General features: G+C 41.6%; 1 protein-coding gene across 1 annotated transcript in view; it reads left to right on the top strand.

Moving 5' to 3' along the window:
- Positions 1-3274: 3274 nt before the first annotated feature.
- The window catches only part of LOC126355722 (uncharacterized), a 169776-nt gene continuing 150229 nt past the window's right edge, over positions 3275-22821 (top strand). Inside the window, exon 1 of the mRNA XM_050006089.1 lies at positions 3275-3335. Within this exon, the coding sequence (XP_049862046.1) occupies positions 3275-3335 (61 nt within the window). The remainder of the gene's footprint in view (positions 3336-22821) is intronic.

A 22821-nucleotide genomic window follows, 5' to 3' on the forward strand; every position in this document is an offset into this window, starting at 1 on the left:
TGGTATGGGCAGAGGTTATTGTTGGCAACCGGAATAAAATAACAATTGTATCCTTACACCGACCTCCCAATTCAGATGATACACTTGCTGAAAGGTTCAAAGAAAACTTGGTTTTTATTTGAAACACGTACCCGAATCATACGATAATAGTTAGTGGTGACTAATTTACCCTCGATAAGTTGGCGAAAATACATGTTTAATTTCGGAGGTACACATAAAATATCATCCGAAACTGTGCTAAACGCATTATCTGAAAATTATCTCGAGCAATTATTTCATGAGCCCACGCGAATAGTAAACGGTTGTGAAAACACAATTGACCTCTTAGCAACTAATAATCCTGAGTTAATAACGAGCATCAAAACCGATTCAGGGATTAGTTAACACAGCGTTGTCGTAGTAAGATTGAATACTGTAATCCCCAAATCCTCGAAAAATAAGCGAAAAATATAATTATTCAAGAAAGCAGATAAAAATTCCCTTGACGCCTTCCTGAGAGACAGTCTCCACTCATTCCAAATTAACAATATAAGTGTAGACCAGATGTAGCTTAAATTCAAAGAAATAGTATTGGCAGCAATTGAGAGATTTATACCAAATAAATTACCAAACGACGGAGCTGATCCTTCTTGGTACACAAAACGGGTTAGAACGCTTGGAGAAACAACGAAACAAACATGCCAAATTTAAACAGACGCAAAATCCCCAATATTGGCTATCTTTTATAGACGCTCGAAATTTAGCGCGGACTTCAATGCGAGATGCCTATAACAGTTTCCACAACTAAACGTTGTATCGAAACCTGGCAGAAAATCCAAGGCGATGCTGGTCGTAATGTGAAGTATGTTGGCGGCAAGAAACAATCAATGCCTTCTCTGCACGATAGCAATGGCGATACCATCGAAGACAGTGCTGCCAAAGCAGAGTTACTGAACACAACCTTCCGAAATGCCTTCACAAAAGAAGACGAAGTAAATTTTCCAGAATGAGAATCGAGAACAGCTCAAAAAATGGTTCAAATGGCTCTGAGCTCTATGGGACTTAACTTCTAAGGTCATCAGTCCCCTAGAACTTAGAACTACTTAAACCTAACTAACCTAAGGACATAACACACATCCATGCCCGAGGCAGGATTCGAACCTGCGACCGCAGCGGTCGCGCGGCTCCAGACTGTAGCGCCTAGAACCGCTCGGACACCCTGGCCGGCGAGAGAACAGCTCCCAACATGAGTAACGTAGAGGTAAATATCCTCGGAGTACTGAAGCTCCTTAAAATCACTTAATAACTGCAAGTCTTCCGGTCCAGACTGTATACCAATTACGTTCCTTTCGGAGTATGCTGATGCATTAGTTCCATACTTAACAATCACATATAACCGTTGGCTGGACGAAAGATTCGTACCCAAAGACTGGAAAGTTACACAGGTCACACCGATATTCAAGAAAGTTAGTAGGAGTAATCCACTAAATTACAGGTCCATATCGTTAACGTCGATATGCAGCAGGATTTTAGGACATATATTGTGTTTGAACACAATGAATTACGTCGAAGATAACGGTCTATTGACACACAGTCAACAAGGGATTAGAAAACTTCGTTCCAGTGAAACACAACTAGCTCTTTATTCACATGAAGTGTTGAGTGCTATTGACAAGGGATTTCATATCGATTCCGTATTTCTGGATTTCCGGAAGATTTTTGACACTGTACCATACAAGCGTTCGTAGTGAAATTGCGTGCTTATGGAATATCGTCTCAGTTATGTGATTGTATCTGTGATTTCCTGTGAGAGAGGTCACAGTTTGTTGTAATTGACCGAAAGTCATCGAGTAAAACAAAAGTGATTTGAGGCGTTCCCAAGGTAGTGTTATAGGCCCTTTGCTGTTCCTTATCTATATAAACGATTTGGGGGACAACCTGAGCTGCCGTCTTTGGTTATTTGCCGATGACGCTGTCGTTTATCGACTTTTAAAGTCATCAGAAGATCAAAACAAACTGCAAAACGATTTAGAAAAAATATCTGAATGGTGCGAAAAGTGGCAGTTGACCCTGAATAACGAAAAGTGTGAGGTCATCCACATGAGTGCTAGAAGGAACGCGTTAAACTTTGGTTACACGATAAATCAGTCTAATCCAAAAGCCGTAAATTCAACTAAATGCCTATGTATTAGAATTACGAACAATTTAAATTGGAAGAAACACGACTCACGCCCGATACTCACAGCTTTACTTCTGCCAGATGGTAGAGCACTTGCCCGCGAAAGGCAAAGGTCCCGAGTTCGAGTCTCAGTCGGGCACACAGTTTTAATCTGCCAGGAGGTTTCATATCAGCGCACACTCCGCTGCAGAGTGAAAATCTCATTCTGGAAGAAACACATAGAAAATGTTGTGGGGAAGGCTAACCAAAGACTGCGTTTTATTGGCAGGACACTTATAAAATGTAACAGACCTACTAAGGAGACTGCCTACACTACGCTTGTCAGTCCTCTTTTAGAATACTGTTGCGAGGTGTGGTATCCTTACCAGATAGGAGTGACTGAGTACATCGAAAAAGTTCAAAGAAAGGCAGCACGTTTTGTATTATCGTGAAATATGGGAGAGAGTGTCACAGAATTGATACAGGATTTGGGATGGACATCATTAAAAGAAAGGCGTTTTTCCTTACGACAGAATCTTCACATGAAATTACAATCACCAACTTTGTCCTCTGAATGCGAAAATATTTTGTTGACACCGACCTACATAGGAAGGACCGATCACCAAGATGAAATAAGGGAAATCAGAGCTCGTGCGGAGAGATACAGGTGTTCATTCTTCCCGCGCGTAGTACGAGGTTGGAATAATAGAGAATTGTGAAGGTGGTTCGATGAACCCTCTACCAGGTACTAAAAAATGTGGTTTGCGGAGTATCCATGTAGATGTGGATGAAGAGATTGGCACAAGAGAGGAATTCGTGGTGAATCGCATCAGACGAGTCAAAAGACTTATGACACAAAACAAATTTTTTATAAATCTTGGGACGATATTATCGTCATGTCCCCTGGCGGTGACTAATTTGTTTTTTCACTGTGTTTCGCTGCAGTCTCTTGACAGGAACGGGACTTAACGGAATGGACGTACGATACACGAAGAGGGGAAGAAGGCCACAGCATTGGGGTTTGTGAAATGGAGGTCAAAGTGAAGGGTGCGTGTAACGGTTAGCTGATGGCGACCATTAGTGATGTCCCGCTGTGCCGTGGGCCGATGCGACAGTCCGTGGACGCCGTAGCTCGGAATGGCAGCCAACATTGCCGCCCTCATCTTTGTGGTCGCCGCCGCTGGCTGCTCTCACGCCTGTAAGTACAACACACACAGTACGACCGCACACGTCCCAGTACGGACCTACTCACGGATGTTTTCTGGCAGCCTGTCGCGATGTACCAACAATCCACATGAATTACAGACCCGTACCACTGGCGTCAATTTGCAGTAAGATTCTGGAACATATACTGTACTGTGTACGAACATTGTGAAACACATCGAAGGAAACAATCTACTGACATACTCGGCACGGATTCGGGAAATGTCCTTCTTATGAAACGCTACTACTTCTTTATTCTCATGAAGTAATGAGAGCTATCGGCGGCAGATCTCGACCCAGGAGCAGCTGCTCGCGTTCTTCGTTTTATCCACTTGACAAACCTGTCTAAGGACATTTGATTATGCTCTTTTCTTTTAATCCCTAGCCTGTTAATGTGTTTTGTATAGTGTTGTCCTTTTTAGTTGCTGTTTTAACCTCGTGCCTCGCAGTGCATTCATAACTTAGTCTGGGCGCTAATGGCCACTGTAGTTGTGCCCCCTAAAACCACAAAAAAATTCCATATGTCTAGATTTCCAGAAGGGTTTTTACAAAGTTCTTACAAGCGGCTTCTAATCAAATTGCGTGTCTATGGAGTATCGCTTCACTTCTGCGACTGGATTCGTGATTTCACGTCAGAAAGGTCACATTTCTTAGTAATTGACGGGAAGTCATCGACTGAAACAAAGCTGATATCTGGCGTTCCCCAAGGATGTGTTATACACCCTCTGCTGTTTCTAATCTACATAAATTACACTACTGGCCATTAAAATTGCTATACCACGAAGAAATGCAGATGATAAACCGGTGTTCATTCGACAAGTAAATTATACTAGAACTAACCTGTAATTATATTTTTACGCAATTTGGGTGTATATATCCTCAGAAATCAGTTCGCAGAACAACCACTTCTGGCCGTAATAACGGCCTTCATAAGCCTGGGCATTGAGTCAAGCTCGGATGGCGTTCACAGGTACAGCTGCCCATGCAGCTTCAACGCGATACCACAGTTCATGAAGAGTAGTGGCTGGTGTATTGTGACGAGCCAGTTGCTCGATCACCATTGACCAGACGTTTTCAATTGGTGAAACCCTGCTGAAATGTAGGGTTTCGCAGGGATCGAATGAAGAGTAGAGCCACGGGTCGAAACACATCTGAAACGTAACGTCCACTGTTCAAAGTGCCGTCAATGGGAACAACAGGTGACCGAGACGTGTAACCAATGGCACCCCATACCATCACGCCGGGTGATAGGCCAGTATGGCGATGACGAATACACGCTTCCAATCTGCGTTCACCGCGATTTCGCCAAACACGGAGGCGAGCATCATGAAGCTGTAATCAGAAGCTGGATTGATCCGAAAAAAAGGAAGTTTTGCAATTCGTGCACCCAGGTTCGTCGTTGAGTACACCATCGCAGGCCCTCCTGTCCATGATGCAGCGTCAAAGGTAACCGAAGCCATGGTCTCCGAGCTGATAGTCTATGCTGCTGCAAAGGTCATCGAACTGTTCCTGCAGATGGCTGTTGTCTTGCAAACGTCCCCATCTGTTGACTTAGGGACCGAGACGTGGCTGCACGATCCGTTACAGTCATGCGGATAAGATGCCTAGTGATACGAGGCCGTTGGAATCCAGAACGGCGTTCCGCGTTACCCTCCTGAACCCACCGATTCCATATTCTGCTAACAGTCATTGGATCTCGATCAACGTGAGCAGCAATGTCGCGATACGATAAACCGCAATCGCGATAGGCAACAATCCGACCTTTATCAAAGTCGGATCGTTATGGTACGCATTTCTTCTCCTTACAGGAGGCATCACAACAACGTTTCACCAGGCAACGCCGGTCAACTGCTGTTTGTGTATGAGAAATCGGGTGGAAACTTTCCTCATCTCAGCACGTTGTAGGTGTCGCCACCGGCGCCAACCTTCTGTCAATGCTCTGAAAAGCTAATCATTTCCATATCTTCCTGTCGGTTAAATTTCGCGTCTTTAGCACGTCATCTTCGTGGTGTAGCAATTTTAATGGCCAGTAGTGTATTTGCGAGACAATATCAACAGTCAGCTTAGATTGTTTGCAGACGAAGCTGTCGTTTATAGTCTAGTAAAGTCATCAGAAGATTCAGTACTAATTTCAGAATGATTCAGACAATATATCTTTATGATGCGAAAACTGTCAACTGACTTGAACAATAAAAATTATGAAGTCCTACATAGGAGTATTAAAAAGATCCGTTAAGTTTCGGTTACGCCGTAAAGCACACTAATTTAAAGACTGCCAATCCAAATAGATACCTAGGGTTAACGCAATTGTTAATCCTAACTGACAACAATTGGAATGAGGCCGTAGCTAATGTTGTGGGTAAGGATAGCCAAAGACTGAGTTTTATTAGTTGCGAATCCTCCAGAGAGAATACCTACACAACGCTTCCATGTCCTCTGCTAGAGTATTGTTGCGTCGCATGGGACCCTTACCAGATGGGATTGACGGAGGATATCGAAGAAGAAAAAAGAAGTCCCGGCTCTTTTTCTGCTATCACGGAATACGGGGAGAGACTGTCACGGATATGATACGCGAGATGGTGTGGCAATCATTAAAACAGAGGCATTTTTCTTTGCCGCGAGATCTTTTCACAAAATATCGATCACTAACTTTCTCCTCCGAATGCGAACATGTTTTATTGATTCCCACCTACATAGGGAGAAACGGGCATTGTAATAACTCAAGAGAAATCAGTGCTCGCACGGAAAGGTTTAGATAATCATTTTCCCAAGTACTATTAGAGAGTGGAAAGGTTGAGAAATAGAATGAAAGTCATTCTGTGAACTCTCTCCCAAGGATTTGGATGTGAATTGCATATCACTCAAGTAGATACAGACAACTGTCGTATTTAAATAGAGCGAATCCGAACTGCAGCGACAAAATTTAGCTTGTTCAGAATATTTTCTGAGTATTTTGGTTCAAGGGACACGTGGTCTCTGGTGGTCGTTACAGAATAAGTTACATCTGTATCCACATGACTACTCGGCAATTCAGACATAAGTGTTTGGCAAATGGTTCATAGGCCCAATTTCAGACTATTTTTCGGCCCTACTCCCTCGAATATCACGTCCGAATGCCCAAATCTTTCACTGCGAGCTCTGAATTATTAAATAGTTTGGAGTCAACTTTTTCCGCATTAGGAGGGGAAAATTGATGAGTGAAATTTCGTGAAAAGACCTCGCAGCAACGAGAACGCCTTTGTTTTAATGATCACTAACCCAACTGCCTTATCATATCCGCGATAGTCTCTCCCATATTTGTAATTATACAAATCAAGCAGTCCTTCTTTGAACTTATTCGATGCGCTCCGTCAATCCTGCAGAAAAGGACTGACAAGGGTATTGTGCATCTACATCTACACCTACATCTACTTCAGTACTCTGCATAATATTGTGAAGTGCATGGCAGAGGGTACGTGCCAGTTATTGATGCTTTTTCCCGTTCCTTTCGCACAGGGGGTGCAGAAGGAATGATGGTTTACAAGCCTCTGAGCAAACGGTAACTAGTCAATGTATGTGAAACAGGGAATAGAGAAAGAAAGGGAAGGGATAAGTGCGAATTCGTGTCTTCCAGCCGCACAGGGAATTGTTGTAATGCAGTGGAGGAAAATTTATGCCGGACCGTCCAGCTTACCGCACGCTGCAATGCAGCATCCATCGTTCTCTAAGCCCCCCCCCCCCCCCCTTCTGCTTGCAAATGATTGATTCCCGTGGGAGTTAGGACGACATTAGTGCACTCAAACAAAAGTCAAGGAGCCGTCGTGCTCTTACAGAAATGTGTATATTTTAGTGTTGTCTGTTCTGTGGGGCATGTCCGACAGAACAGACACCACCCAAATTTATACATTGCATTATTAGTCTAATCTTGACTTCGTGATCCCAATGGAAACGATTGTAGTATATTCCTAGATTCATCACATGAAGTTGGTGCCAGAAACTTTCAACGTACATTTCTACGGGATATGATGTATCTATCTTCAAGCGTCTGCGAGTTTATTTATTTCAGCATCTTCGATACTCTCTCTAACGGGTCAAACTAAACTGTGAGCACTTGTGCTGTCCTTCTATGTATCCGGTCAATATATTCTGTTAGATTTGTCGCGGGTCCAACACACTTGAGCAATGTACCAGGATGAGCAATACGAGTGTTTTGTATGCTGTCTCCTTTTTAGACTGATTTTATTTTCCTAGTATTCTACCAATGAATTGCAGTCCGCGCCCTGCAATACCTGCGACGACTACATGATCATTCCATTTCATATCGCTGCAAATCGTTACACCCAGGTATTTGTATCAGCTGACCGATTCCAAATCTGAATCATTGATATCTGTTCCGAAGTGCGCAGTTTCACTTTTCTGTACATTTAAAGCAAGTCTTCAATCTTTGCACCACTTTGAAATTTTATCAAGATCTGTAGTGTAAACAATCTCTCCAGCACATTTGTTGGATCTTCTAAGTGTTATGCCAATAAAATGCAGTCATTGGTTCGGCTTCCCTATAGTATTTTCTATGTGGGAGTTTCACTTTTAAGTTGTTCGTAATTGTAATCCTTAAGTATTTAGATGTATCGACAATCTTCAAATTTGTGTAATTTATAATGTGAAGGAAATTTAAAGGATTTTTTTAAACTCCTGATCTTGACTTCAGACTTTTTATTGTTTAAGGTCAGCTGCCAATTTTAGCGCCATACAGGTATCTTCTCTAAATCACTCTACCAGACTAACAGAGCTGTTCAAATTGTCTCGTAAATTGTTTATAGAGATCAGAAACAACAGAGACCCTAGAGCTCCTCCATGAGGAACCTCAGATATCACTTGGGTGTCCATACTCATCCTAACTACATGTCCAACAAACCTTGCCCTTTTGAGTCTTATTTCCCCAGATATTGTTCTGATGTTCCGATGCAATTCTTCCCTAGATCTTCGCATCCACCTCTCTCCACCTCTTTTGGGACCTAGTATTTTTCTCAGTATTTTTCTCTCTTCTTTCTCTAGTTGTTCTGTCCCATTTCTTCCTAGTGGTATCGTCTCAGCAGCATATAATACTGCATTCCTCACCGTTACCTTGTAGTGGCTTATCTTTGCCTCTATGGATATATTCTTTTTATTGTATATCTTTCTCGTCATGCAGAAGGCTGACCTCATCTTCTGTATCCCCTCTGTTATTCTCTCCTTGCTCCTGTTCCTTCGTGTTATAAATCCTCCCAGGTCTTTAAATTTGTCCACCATTTGCACAGTGCCTTCCGGTGTTTCCCAGTCTGCAGTGGCATTTAATGTCTTTGTCTTGTTGTAGGCGATACTCAGTCCTACCTTTCTGGCTGCCTTACTTAAGTTGTCGAGTTGTGTCTTTGCGTCTTCTTCCGTCTCACTTACTATTGCTGTGTCATCTGCAAAGGCTAGGCAGTCCACTTGTGCCCTGTTGTCCTTTTTGTTTCCACATGGGTCTCTGGTATTCCCATTTCCTCGTTTATTGCTCTCCATTGCCTGATCACTTCGTCCAGTGCTATTTTGAACAACAATGGTGACAATCCATCTCCCTGTTTAACACCAGTCTTGATCTCAAATTGTTCTGACAGTGCTCTTCTGAATCTCACCCTTGCTTTTGTGTCTGTCAGAATTTCTTTTATGAGTTCTTGTGTAGTTCCATCAAGTCCTCTGTTCTTCAGTATCCTAATAAGAGTCTGTCTGTCGATGGAGTCATATGCCTTTGTGAAGTCCACGAAGTTTATTACTGTCTTTTTGTTTTTTGAGGTCATATGTTCTATCAGTTGCTTCAGGATAAATATCTGTTCTATACGACCTCTTCCCTTCCTGAATCCCTCTTGGTGGTCACCAACTGTACTTTCTACCCGTTCTTCTACTCTCTTGGGCATGGAAATCACATCCAGTCGCGCAACTCAAATAAAACTCCGTAGGCACTGAATTTGAGGAACGGTGCCAAAAGCCTTCTGGAATCCAAGGAATATGGAATCAACTTCAGATCCCGTGTTAATAGTTCTCATTACTTAGTCTGAAAAAGAGTCAGCCGTTTTTCACAGGAACGATATTTTCTGAATCTGTGCTGGTTATGTGACAACAGCAATAATGGAATTACTATTTATTGCGTTTTGTTATCCCAATTACCTTCACTTCTATGAAAGAATCTTCACAACAGTGAAGAAGACTGCAATATATTATCATATGATGTAGTTGCTGTCACAGCGGAGAAGACTCAACATAACACCGTTTTTCCAATCTGTCACTGCAGTCACTGAACCCATACATGAGCTGCACATCGACCAACACTTCATCAGTAAGTGTCTCTCCACTGCCGTGTATCACTGTATTTGTGTAGAGTCGTATAAGAAGCGTGAGAGCAGAAATTTTGGAATTGCTGCCAGCCGTTTATTAAACACTTCACCTGTTGAGTGCTCTATGTCTCCATTCGTGACGACCCGTTGTTTAGATTACTTCGTATATAAATGACATCGAGGTGACAAAAGTCATGGGATAGCAACATGAAGGTACACAGACGACGGTAGTACGATGTATTCAAAATGTAAAAGGGCAGTGTATAAGCGGCTGTCATTTGTACTCGGGTTGTTCATGTGAAAATGTTTCCGACGATATTACAGCTGCGCGATGGGAATTAACAGACTTTGAACGCGGAATGGTAGCTGGAGCTAGATGCATGGGACATTCCGTTTCGGAAATCGTTAGGGAATTCATTTTCCGAGATCCACACAGTCAAGAGTGATACAACATTTCAGGCATCACCTTCCACCTCGGACGACCCAATGGCCAAGAGCCTTCACTTAACGACCGAGAGCAGCGGCGTTTGCTTAGAGTTATCAGTGTTAACCGACAAGCAACACTGTCTGAAATAACCGCAGAAATGAGTGTGGGATATACGTTGAACGTATGCGTTAGGACAGTTCTGCGAAATTTGGCGTTAGTGGGCTATGGCAGCAGACGATCGACGCGAGTGCCTTTGCTAACAGCACGGCATCGCCTGCAGCGCCTCTTCTGGGCTCGAGACCGTATCGGTTCGACCCTAAAAACTGGAAAACCGTGTCCTGGTCAGATGAGTCCAGATTTCAGTTGGTAAAAGCTGATGATAAGGTCCGAGTAAGGGACAGACGCACGAAACCACGTATCCACGTAGGCAGACTGCAGGCTGGTGGCGGTTCCATAATGGAGTGGGCTGTGGTTACGTGGGACGGATTGTGTCCTCTGACACAAATAAACCGATCATTCACTGGAAATGTTTATGTTCGGCCACTTGGAGTCATTCATGGACTTCATGTTCCCAAACAACGATGGAATTTTTATGGGTGGCAGTGCGCAAAATGACTGGGCCACAATTGTTCGCAGATGGTTGGAAGGATATTCTGGACAATTTGAGCGAATGATTTGGCCACCGAGGTCGCTAGATATGAATCTCACCGAACGTTTATTGGATATAATCGAGAGGTCAGCTGGTGCACAAAATCCTGCACCGGTGACACTTTCTCAGTTACGGACGGCTGTAGGTGTAGCATGGCTCAGTATTTCTGCAGGTGACTTCCAAAGACTTGAGTCCATGAGACGTCGAGTTGCAGCAGTATTCCGGGCAAAACGAGGTCCGATTCGATATTAGCAGGTATCCCATGACTGATGTCAGCTCAGTGTATTTACTTTTATTTCTACGTTTACACAGTGCTTCCAAACCTCCTTTTCGTAAAGCGATGTTTCAGTACCGCAGTTGGTTGGTTGGTTGATTTGGGAGAGGAGACCTGCTAGTTGGTTATGGAAAAACAGCAATATCTATTCTGGTACTGTGAATCTAGCTGCCAAATTTCCTATTTCACAACGATTACTTGATCAGGTACATACGCTCAATCGTTTTGAAACGTGCAGGTGTTACAGGTTTCTACTTGCTTTTAAAAATTTTGGCTAATGTGTAAGAATTAATTTTACGTGGAGTGAAGGAGTATTCCACTAGGCAGGAAGTTATTTTGTTCTTTAGTTAACGAAGAGCCGGCCGCTGTGGTCGAGCGGTTCTAGGCGCCTCGGTTCGGAACCACGCGGCTGCTACGGTCGCAGGTTCGAATCCTGTCTCGGGCATGGATGTATGTGATGTCCTTAGGTTAGTTAGGTTTAAGTAGTTCTAAGTCTAGGGGACGGATGACCTCAGATGTTAAGTCCCATAGTGCTTACAGCCATTCGAACGATTTTTGAGTTAACGAAGAGGAAAATTCGCCAATTCTTTACAAAGGAATCTGAATGTGTCCTCTTCGATTCGGAAGTCATCTAGAAATCCATAGTCATCAAAAGGGTGGAGCAGTATAATGTCCCAGCAGTGACAATTTGCACCTTTTTCCTTTACGCTCGTTATTTACGTGGGTTAGTAAAACAGTTTCGAATGCACTCACTGTCGTCAACAAGAATTATAAACATGCACTCTTACGAAATCTGAATAAAATTTCAACTGCCAAGATCACTACCATCACATATTCATACTGAGGACCGGTTTCGGTAATTCTCTGTTGCCATAATCGGATCTGCAAAAGATGCGACCGTAAATGATAGGATACAGCAACTAACACTACAGCACACATAATATATCCCAAATTTGCAATACATGGAATTTTTCCATCGTTACAGACTCTCCTGTTTCAGTGCTCTAAGTGGCGCTATACAGTGTAATACATGCTTGGAATCGTGAGCTATACTAGGAGCTTTGTACACATACATTATTGCGTCGATTACAAGTGCTCACATTCATCAGCACTTTACAACTGAAAGATTCCAGCGTAGACATTCTTAGTGACACCCAAGTACATCAGATGACGCAGTGCTAGTAAAAATCGATACTCTCATCTCACATATGCCTATATTATTATCATACCAAAAAACCCGTCAGTATTGTGAATTAAAAAAACTGTTCAGTGATAAAACGTAATTTATACATAAACATTTTTACATTACTTCGCAAAATTTTTAAACCCGTTTTATAAACAATTCTTAATAACCGTTATCAAATTTCCTTTATACAAAATCACATCCAGTACGACAACCTATAAGAACTTAAGAACTCTCTATGTACAGCTAATGGTATCATAAGTAGGTTGATTTTAATACATCCAGGAGTAGCTCGAAATGTACAGACACAGATATGACATTTCATCAAGAACACATTCAAGGTACGCGTAGTAACGATGAAACTATTTAATTTTTGTAAATTTGTTGTCAATTACGATGTTTACATGAGCTTATCCCACACGACACGTCTCTAGATGTGCAACTGGAGTCCCGTAACCTGACGCCTATGTGCAATTTGATGTCTAGGTGAACACTCTTCCAAGATTTAACATAAGAATAGTACAGTTTTACATCATGTGGAATTGCAATCACTCTTAGCTGAGTCCTTAACATGGCATTCCCAGCTAACTCTTACATACGCTTGTCCTGTAACAAATATGTTCACGTGATAGTCATCTTAGATAACTGATGCAAAATGCCGTCATTTAGCAGAATATGGTCAGTGTCCAATCATCGCAAATTAAAACATTTTTATACAGTTCATCCTTTAGGCGTTTTTTCATACAGAATTACATCACATTCCAATCCTTATCTAAAGAGGTCTCACCTAGACGTCGAACGACGTATCGTCGTGTAGAAGCTAATACAAACGGCATGTTTGCTAACAATAATGCAAAATATTCATTGTAGCTCCATTCGTAAATAGGCACAGTGTATATTTTCCAGATGAAAAGTACTACAATGTATTGATTGTACCTTTGATTTCGAGTAATTATGATGTAATGAAATTAGATCATAAAAGTCATTATAAAACGTACATAACAATTTATTTTTATTTTATGTAATTTGATATTAAGACCTGTTAAATTTTTTTATATAAATTCTTGGAAACACGTTTATAGCACCACTTACGGTACTCTACTGATGGAGGAGATTGTGTAATGATGTAAGCATGTATGTGTTGCCATTCCATGTATCGAAAATTTTGGATCTAATTACGTGTACTATTATGTTAGTTGCTGTAGCCTAGCATTTTCCGTCCCATCTTTTGCAGATCTGATGACGCGAACAGGGAATAAATGATTTTAAAGAGCTCGGCAGTTGAACATTTGTTCCGTGTTCATATATACATATTACAGATCACCCCATGCTGACGGTTTCAGAATGTTCGGAAAAACATGAATCGGCAAACGAGCAGTAAACGGGATAACTGGTAACGTGTGGTTACGAGCTGCTACTGACTTCAGTATCAAGAATTGTCCTAGTGAAAGTAAATGTATCTGAAATGTAAACTTTTCTGTTAAATCCCCGTCTAACTGGGCGCAAATTTCAACCATATTCTACCTTACTTTGCACAATGCAAAAGTTATACATCCATACATATTACAAAAATGTACGTATGCATGTTCCACACCTCCTCCCAAACCACTGGGTCGATTTCAACAAAATTTGATACACATATCTCTTGCTCTTTGGAAATAATCGCAGTGGGAATAGGAACCACCTCTCTATCAAATAAGTGGGGATGAAGAAGTGGCGTAGTTCACGACGAGCAAGTAACCAGACTATATTCATTCGGTGTTGAAGAATGTGAGCACTTAGTGGCTTGCAACAAACTTTACACCTACTTTCAAAACTTTACAAAACTTTTACTCGCTGAGATCCGCCCCCCCCCCCCTTCCATCACGACGAAAGAAAAAAGTTCATTGCTTACTACATTTTCGCTGTTCATGTAGTGAAGCAGCCGCATCAGGTATGCCGTTTAATTTATCACATCTGTAATAATAACTGTATTCGCGAGACGTTTTGCAGACAGCATTCACACACACCACTGAATGTACTAGAAAAATCGCACCATTTACGACACGTAAGTCAGGAGGTATGACATCATGCGTGAAAAACTGCCACATCGAGTATGATTTTTTACTTATATGCTGCTAACTCTATTCACAGTATATTTTGAAGACAGTATCTACGTACTCGTATGCCGCAGAATGTACATACAAAAGTATATCATTAAGTCATTCTTGACACATTTTGTAGACTGTGTCCTCATATACCACTGAATCTACTTGAAAATTATATCACTGTACGGCACAAAGTCAGGAGATACGTCATAAACATGCGTGGAAACAAAACTGCAGGGCGAATTTCGAAACAGATACAGATGAAACATGTGTAGAGATATGTGTGAATTTCAAGGCACGTGGAGGAGAAAGGAGGGAAAGAGGAGATGAACAGCAGGGGAAGGAGCACGCGGACTAATAGAGGATTGGAATAAATACATAACTGGGAAACTCCAGCTTCTCAGCTAGTTATTAATAAAATATTTGTGTTTCGTGTCACATACAAATTTGTGTTTTGCTTTTCAGTTGCATGCTCACACATTTTGACTATGTCTATCTATTTCCAAATACTTTCACTTCAAATTTTCTAAAATTGGACTACTTAATGACCTGTTTTCTTCATGCGTATCATGTATCTTAATTAGCTAAACCGTTCTGTGTGTTTAAAATGTGAATAAAAAACTGCTGGACAATGTATTTTGTATTTCTGTCCCAGTTTTTCCGATGGAAATTTAAATAATTTGTAACTTACAAAGTTGAGAATTTCCATCATTAAACCAGAAAAAACAACAGATTTTTTTATGTTCGTTCTTTCCATATTAATAGATTTCACGTTATTATTGAGCCTAGAAGAATATAATACGTGTAGTACTGCTTAGATTTTATAAGCCTCAGGCATTACTTTAAATGGAAATTAATGTTCTTCTTTTAATGTTTACATCTACATCCACATCTACATTTATACTGCGCAAGCCACCCAACTGTGTGTGGCGGAGGGCACTTTACGTGCCACTCATTACCTCCATTTCCTGTTCAAGTCGCGTGTGGTTCGCAGGAAGAACGACTGCCGGAAAGCCTCCGTGCGAGCTCGAATCTCTCTAATTTTAGATTCGTGATCTCCTCGGGAGGTATAAGTAGGGGGAAGCAGTATACTCAATACCTCATCCTGAAACGCACCCTCTCGAAACCTGGCGAGCAAGCTACACCGCGATGCAGAGCGCCTCTCTTGCAGAGTCAGCCACTTGAGTTTGCTAAACATCTCCGTAACGCTTTCACGGTTACCAAATAATCCTGTGACGAAACGCGCCGCTCTTCATTGGATCTTCTCTATCTCCTCTGCCAACCCGACCTGGTACGGATCCCACACTGATGAGCAATACTCAAGTATAGGTCGAACGAGTGTTTTGTAAGCCACCACCTTTGTTGATGGACTACATTTTCTAAGGACTCTCCCAATGAATCTCAACCTGGTACCCGCCTTACCAACAATTAATTTTATACGATCATTCCACTTCAAACCGTTCCGTACCCATACTCCCAGATATTTTACAGCAGTAACTGCTACCAGTGTTGGTTCTGCTATCATATAATCATACAATAAAGGATCCTTCTTTCTATGCATTCGCAATACATTACATTTGTCTATGTTAAGGGTCAGTTACCCACTCCTTGCACCAAGTGCCTATCCGCTGCAGATCTTCCTGCATTTCGCTACAATTTTGTAATGCTGCAACTTCTCTGTATACTACAGCATCATCCGCGAAAAGTCGCATGGAACTTCCGACACTATCTACTAGGTCATTTATATATAATGTGAAAAGCAATGGTTCCATAACAGTCCCCTGTGGCACGCCAGAGGTTACTTAAACGTCTGTAGACGTCTCTCCATTGAGAACAACATGCTGTGTTCTGTTTGCTAAACACTCTTCAATCCAGCCACACAGCTGGTCTGATATTCCGTAGGCTCTTACTTTGTTTATCAGGCGACAGTGCGGAACTGTATCGAACGCCTTCCGGAAGTCAAGGAAAATAGCATCTACCTGGAAGCCTGTATCTAATATTTTCTGGGTCTCATGAACAAATAATGCGAGTTGGGTCTCACACGATCGCTGTTTCCGGAATCCATGTTGATACCTACAGAGTAGATTCTGGGTTTCCAAAAACGACATGATACTCGAGCAAAAAACATGTTCTAAAATTCTGCAACAGATCGACGTCAGAAATATAGGTCTATAGTTTAGAGCATCTGCGCGACGACCTTTCTTGAAGACTGGGACTACCTGTGCTCTTTTCCAATCATTTGGAACCTTTCGTTCCTGTAGAGACTTGCGGTACACGGCTGTTAGAAGGGGGGCAAGTTGTTTCGCGTACTCTGTGTAGAATCGAATTGGTTTAACGCTGGAATAGGACTGATAAACTTGCCGTTGTTGCGAAGAAATATCTACATAGTACTTATTAGGGTTTCGTACCTCATTCGGCAAAAACGGAACCCTTCTAGGATGACTTCGCTATCCGTCTGTCTGTTCGACGGATAAAAACCCATTTTCTCACTAACAAGTAAATGTATCAAGTTTAAATTAATGTCACATACTGAGACCTATGGTTTCTTGGCGATGTAACGAAGTTAAGCTTCTAAATCAGTGTAATCAAAGGATACGGTCATTTACGTCACATATTATGATACTCGAAGACTCACTCGTCAAAACCTGTTGTACTTATAGCACATTAAGAAAAATTGTTGTCTGCCTGTCCGTCCGTCTCTTAAGACCCTTTTTCTCGGGAATGGGTTGAAATTTATGTCACACGGTAAGAGTTATGGGTACCTTGGCGTTGTAATAAATGCAAGCTCGTAAGTCAGTGCAGTCAAAAGATACGGCCATATATGTCACATAATTTAATACTCGAAAACTCACTCAACTGAACCTATAGGGTAAAACTCAAATTTAGCAAAAAGCGAGGTTGCACGGTAAAAGTAAAGGAAAAATCCACAAATAGTGAATTTGCAATCATACCACACGGAAAAAATATTTTTTCTCATTTTTTATCAGAATGTCTATGCATCTGTTAAGATATTTTTTCCTTAGGAACGGAAGGACGTATCAACTTGAAATTTATGTCACACATTTAGCTCTATGATTCCTTGGTGGTGTAAAAAAGGTTAATCTTCGAAGTCATTGCGATCAGAAGACACGGCTATTGATCTCACATAATTTAATACTTCCAAACTCAGTGATTACAAGCTACACGGTACTTGCCATTGACGTAGAATCATGAAATTTGGAAAGAAATAACGTTTCATGGTACAAGTAAAGGAAAAACAGATGACGCGAAAAAAATATATCTTTCATCAATTGTTATCCGACTACAAAATTAAAACATTCTCGAAAGTCTTAGAATTCGAGGGACCGGTATCTTGCTAACATCAATGTCGATATCAGACAAAAATCGTCTATATTCTAAACACTCAGCATGGGTGAACTGTCTGAATACATAAGTAAGTTTGTAGCGAAACCTCAGTAGGCGAGTCCTACGCGCAACTGGCGGATTTTTTTAAAAAGAGAAAACAGCCCATTTTCTCACCCACTAGATTCAGATTTATTTTCAAAGGTTTTACCAAGAGGCTAAGGAGAGGCAGCTTATGTCTGACGGAGGAGAAGCGGGGAGAGAGGGGAGAGGGAGGGGGAGGAGACTGGGTCGCGGGTGGAAAGTTCTCGCACTGGCCCTGCGTCCTTATATGTTTACTGACGTCCATAAGGAAATCGTATTCTCTCTTTATCAAAAATGTTATGAAAAATCTGATAAACCCATTTCATCAAGCAAACGAAATCCGACAATTGGTTTACGGATAACATTACTATAAAACAATTGGCGTTCAGAGCTAATATTTTGTCGAACTAGAAAAATCAATTGAGACATGACATGTTAACACCACAGTGAAAAATAATTTCTGAAATTTGGTTTTGTTATACACAAGTTCATCTGAAGTTAGTGCGGAAGGGCCACAATGCAACACGTACTGCATCGCATTAGTTCTTCGCTACGCGAGCTGGGCAACGGAACTTTTAATATGCTTTTCACATACGCAAGCAGTTTACATGCTCAGGGGTTGAATTAGGAAAGAAAACGCCTTCTCACTGCGCCCAAGATATAGAAATAACATTCCTTCTAAGTTTCATTTGCTTACTCACGATAGGGGTTGAACTGTTAAATTACTTTTCGTAGATCGCCTTTCTCACAGAGGGTCAATGACTTTACACCGGTCGTTGATTGTACCACATCGCATCTGCTGAAACTATATCAGTACGTTTTCAGCTGTCTAGGGGCTGAATTGTATAAAATGTTTCCTTAGTAGGAGCCTACTATAAATTATAAATATATCCTCCAAATTCCATGTTTAAAGGGCCAATAATTTATTCTAGGTGTCGATTCGGCAAAACAACTTTGAACCGTCATTTCACCCCCTTTAGCTCCTTTAGGGACTTTTTTATTTTTTTATATTAGAAAGAATCCTTCCTCTGCAGCCGGCTGCCTCCTACAAGTAATGTAGCCTCCAAATTTCATGTCCCCAGACCAGCAGTTTAGACTGTGCGTTTGAAAATGTCTCATTTCTTGAAGCGGAGATTCTTTCTACGTTGATTTTTTCACACTTCTTTTCCCTCTCTCTTCTGTCATAGAAAACGGTATTCCGTTTTCGACTGGTGCAATTGGGTGCACAAATTTGGATGATCACAGTTACAATAAGCAACACGGTGTTCTTCAGAGTCTGCGAGAATCAATGTGCAAGTACAAAATTGAATGTCGCATCAGCAAACCGTGACGGGTCTCCTTTACCCACAAATGAAAGGCTGTTGTTGTTATTCAGTTGTGCAGCAGGAAAAGGGTCATCTTTGTGGGAATTGAGGATGTAGGTTGGGCTGGTATGGAGCAGCCATGTTTTTTACTGGTAACAGGCGCCAGAATTTCCGCCTTTCTGCGATGACTGTGTGAGGAAGGGACAGAGAATAGTTTGGCAATGGTATTTAAATCTTCACATCCACCTTGAGTGCAAGTCAACGCCGAAACCACCAATGCGCCAAAGGGTAGGCCTTAACTCCCGTGCGAGAATTCCGTGCGGCAGGTTTCGGGAGGGAGCAGGTGCCCCCCTCTGGTCCCTCTCGCGCCGGCCTATGGGTTTATCTTCAAGAGAAGTGCCGTACGTTTGATTGCAGACACTATTCCTGAACTGTTGAAAGCGAAGGAACTAACTTCTTATACTTCCTGCTTTCGGTAAATTTCCTTTGGCAAAAACCGGTATGAAAGAGAAGCATTTGAATGAAACATCAAAACACAACGACTTTTAAAAAGTTTTATAAATTAATCATCACATAGACCAATTGCCTTTAGTTATTGTGCAACACACACCAACACAACATCACAAAATAATTGATATGAAAGCCACCTCTGTACTAGCTTTGGACTAGTGCACAGTTAAAAAAGTGTTGCACAGATTCATGAGCCGTTTATTATTTGGGGACTTTCAGCTCATATAATCAATAAGTGGTACACATTTTTGCTTAATATCCGAACACAATTCACACTTGAGACTTTTAGCTATTCTAATGTTCTGCTTTATGTATTACGTCTACTTATATTATGAGAAAGTGATTAAATATGAGGCGTATTCGAACAAGGGTTTATTTATAAGGGGAAATCAAATGAAAACGAGACGCATGGAAAAAACTAAGTAAATTATTTCAAAAGTAATCGCTGTAACTGTTAGTATATTTACCGCTCTGTGAGACAAGGCGGCCAATGTGTTAACGGCAAAATGTTACTGTTGCCTATTGAAACTGGAACTTCTTTATTTAATTGAGCGTGGCTGTAATTAAATTGCTGAATGAAACCCACAATATTCTAGCGCAACGCAATCTGACTGCTCAAAAAATGGATAACCCGACTACAAATAATTAATTCAAAAGAATGGCCCTGACTAAAAAGAAATCCTAGCAATAACCTATACATTTCATTAAGCACTTACCTCACAAAAATCTTGATTATGCGAGCTACTGCAATACAGCGAGCGTCAATACTGCCAGCTAAATAAAAGATTCTAACTACTGAAGCCACTAAGTACTAAAGCCACTAACTACTAATAGGCATGTAATTAGCAAATGAAATATTTTGTTTCAAATTCAATAATGTATTTTTTACCTTAATAATGTGACATCCAGTTCAAACACGATTATAAATCGTCATTGACATCTAGTACAAAGGTACATAATCATGAATAATATTCAATCTCCAAGTCGAACATGTACAGATTGTTAGCCTACGCTAACACTTCAGACCTGTACCCTCCATCAATGCTAACTTCTTACATCTTATATCCATCACTGCTGGCTGTTCACCTCCAACTGCTGAACAGTACTTCCATCACCGCTGGCGACTAACTTCCAACTGCCCAACACTACTGGCGCTTAACTTCCAACAACGAGTCCAACCAGTCACAGAGTCTCTTACAAAGAAAGCGCAGTCAGATACAATGCAAAGCGCTACACAGGATTGCCAACACAGAAGCACAAAATTATACCCAGAGGTGCACCCGTTAGTCCGTAGCAAATCGACATACACGAATGTCTTTCTTCAGAGCACGAAAATTATGAATAATAAATGGGGAGAAATCGGAACTTTATGGAGGATGCGGAAGATCTTCCCATTGGAACTTGTGGGCCAGCGCTTCAATTGTTTCAGTCTCCAAAGTACCGCTGCGCGTTAATAGAAGCGCGCCATCACGTCCAAATGGCCCGGAATGCTTACGAACGGCACCCGTCTGTTGCAGGATAATGCCCGGCCACATGTTGCCAAGTTTGTTTCGGCTACGCTGCAGGAGTTCCGCTGGCAAGTGCTTACATATCCTCCACGCGATCGCTGTCCCTCCCCATGCGATTTCCGTATTTTTGACATCCTGAGAAAAGACGTTCGTGGATGTCGATTTTCTTCGGATGAATGAGTGCATGTATGGGTCAAAGCATGTTTCCGTAGGTAACCGCAAACATTTTTCTGTGAAGGCATTCAACGTCTTGGTTCACAAAAGATAAATGTATTAAAAATTATGGGAAATACTTGTCAAATAATAAACATGTGTGCCGCGCGGGATTAGCCGAGCGGTCTCGGGCGCTGCAGTCATGGACTGTGCGGCTGTCCCGGCGGAGGGCGGGCATGGGTGTGTGAGTTTGTCCTTAAGATAATTTAGGTTAAATAGTGTGTAAGCTTAGGGACTGATGACCTTAGCAGTTAAGCCCCATACGATTTCGCACACATTTCAACAATAAACGTGTGTGTGCAAATGTACCCCTTGAATGAAGTGACATCTATTAAAACGACGGCGAAAAGAATGTTCGTCGGTGCTAAAACGTTAAAAATGCTTCCTTGGATTATGTGGTAAGTTTACTCTGTTCGTTTTCCGCTATTTTGCACATATTTTCCGCGTCCGACTTACGAAATTCATAACCTAACATTAAACCTTTTCGTGACGGGACTATGCATTTCATCTCATTCAAGAGCAGAAATAAAACATATATTAAGACAAATTACACCTGACGATGGATCCACAGGGTCCGAAATGCATCGTGTAGTTAATAAAACACGAAAAAGTTGTGACTGAAGGCGTTGTTTAATTCATACCTCCAATGTTTTGAATACAGTCACGTTTTAAACTGCAAAATATGAATAAAATTAAAATAAACAGTTTACTTACGTTTTCTTCATATGTCTCGTTTTCATCTGACGACCCTTTATATATGTTGGCGGTTCAGAACAAAGTTGCACGAATCCAGAGTCATCAGAAATCAGTGTTTCAATTCAGTAGTCGTTTGACCGTGGATAGAAGGAAACAACAGCGGCTTCGAAAATAGTTGCTCCCAACAGTTGTGAAGGGCTTGCTGTAACTCCATATGTACTAGAAAAGTGATATGCGGTTGCTCAAATTCATCGAGAGCTGTGCCTACTCTATTGGCTTGTAGAAACGCTAGATAATGCTGTTGACATAATAAGATGAAAAAAAGATACCTTTTTAAGTTATAAAAGGCATAAAAGCGAGCCAACCTGCACAACTGCATCTTCACATTTAATGTTGATTCATAAATAAAACAAGACTTGGAGGCCGAAACATGTTTGGGCAAATTATACACTCCTGGAAATTGAAATAAGAACACCGTGAATTCATTGTCCCAGGAAGGGGAAACTTTATTGACACATTCCTGGTGTCAGATACATCACATGATCACACTGACAGAACCACAGGCACATAGACACAGGCAACAGAGCATGCACAATGTCGGCACTAGTACAATGTATATCCACCTTTCGCAGCAAAGCAGGCTGCTATTCTCGCATGGAGACGATCGTAGAGATGCTGGATGTAGTCCTGTGGAACGGCTTGCCATGCCATTTCCACCTGGCGCCTCAGTTGGACCAGCGTTCGTGCTGGACGTGCAGACCGCGTGAGACGACGCTTCATCCAGTGCCAAACATGCTCAGTGGGGGACAGATCCGGAGATCTTGCTGGCCAGGGTAGTTGGCTTACACCTTCTAGAGCACGTTGGGTGGCACGGG

This window comes from Schistocerca gregaria, chromosome 3 (genome assembly GCF_023897955.1).
Source record: "Schistocerca gregaria isolate iqSchGreg1 chromosome 3, iqSchGreg1.2, whole genome shotgun sequence".
Lineage (NCBI taxonomy): Eukaryota > Metazoa > Arthropoda > Insecta > Orthoptera > Acrididae > Schistocerca > Schistocerca gregaria.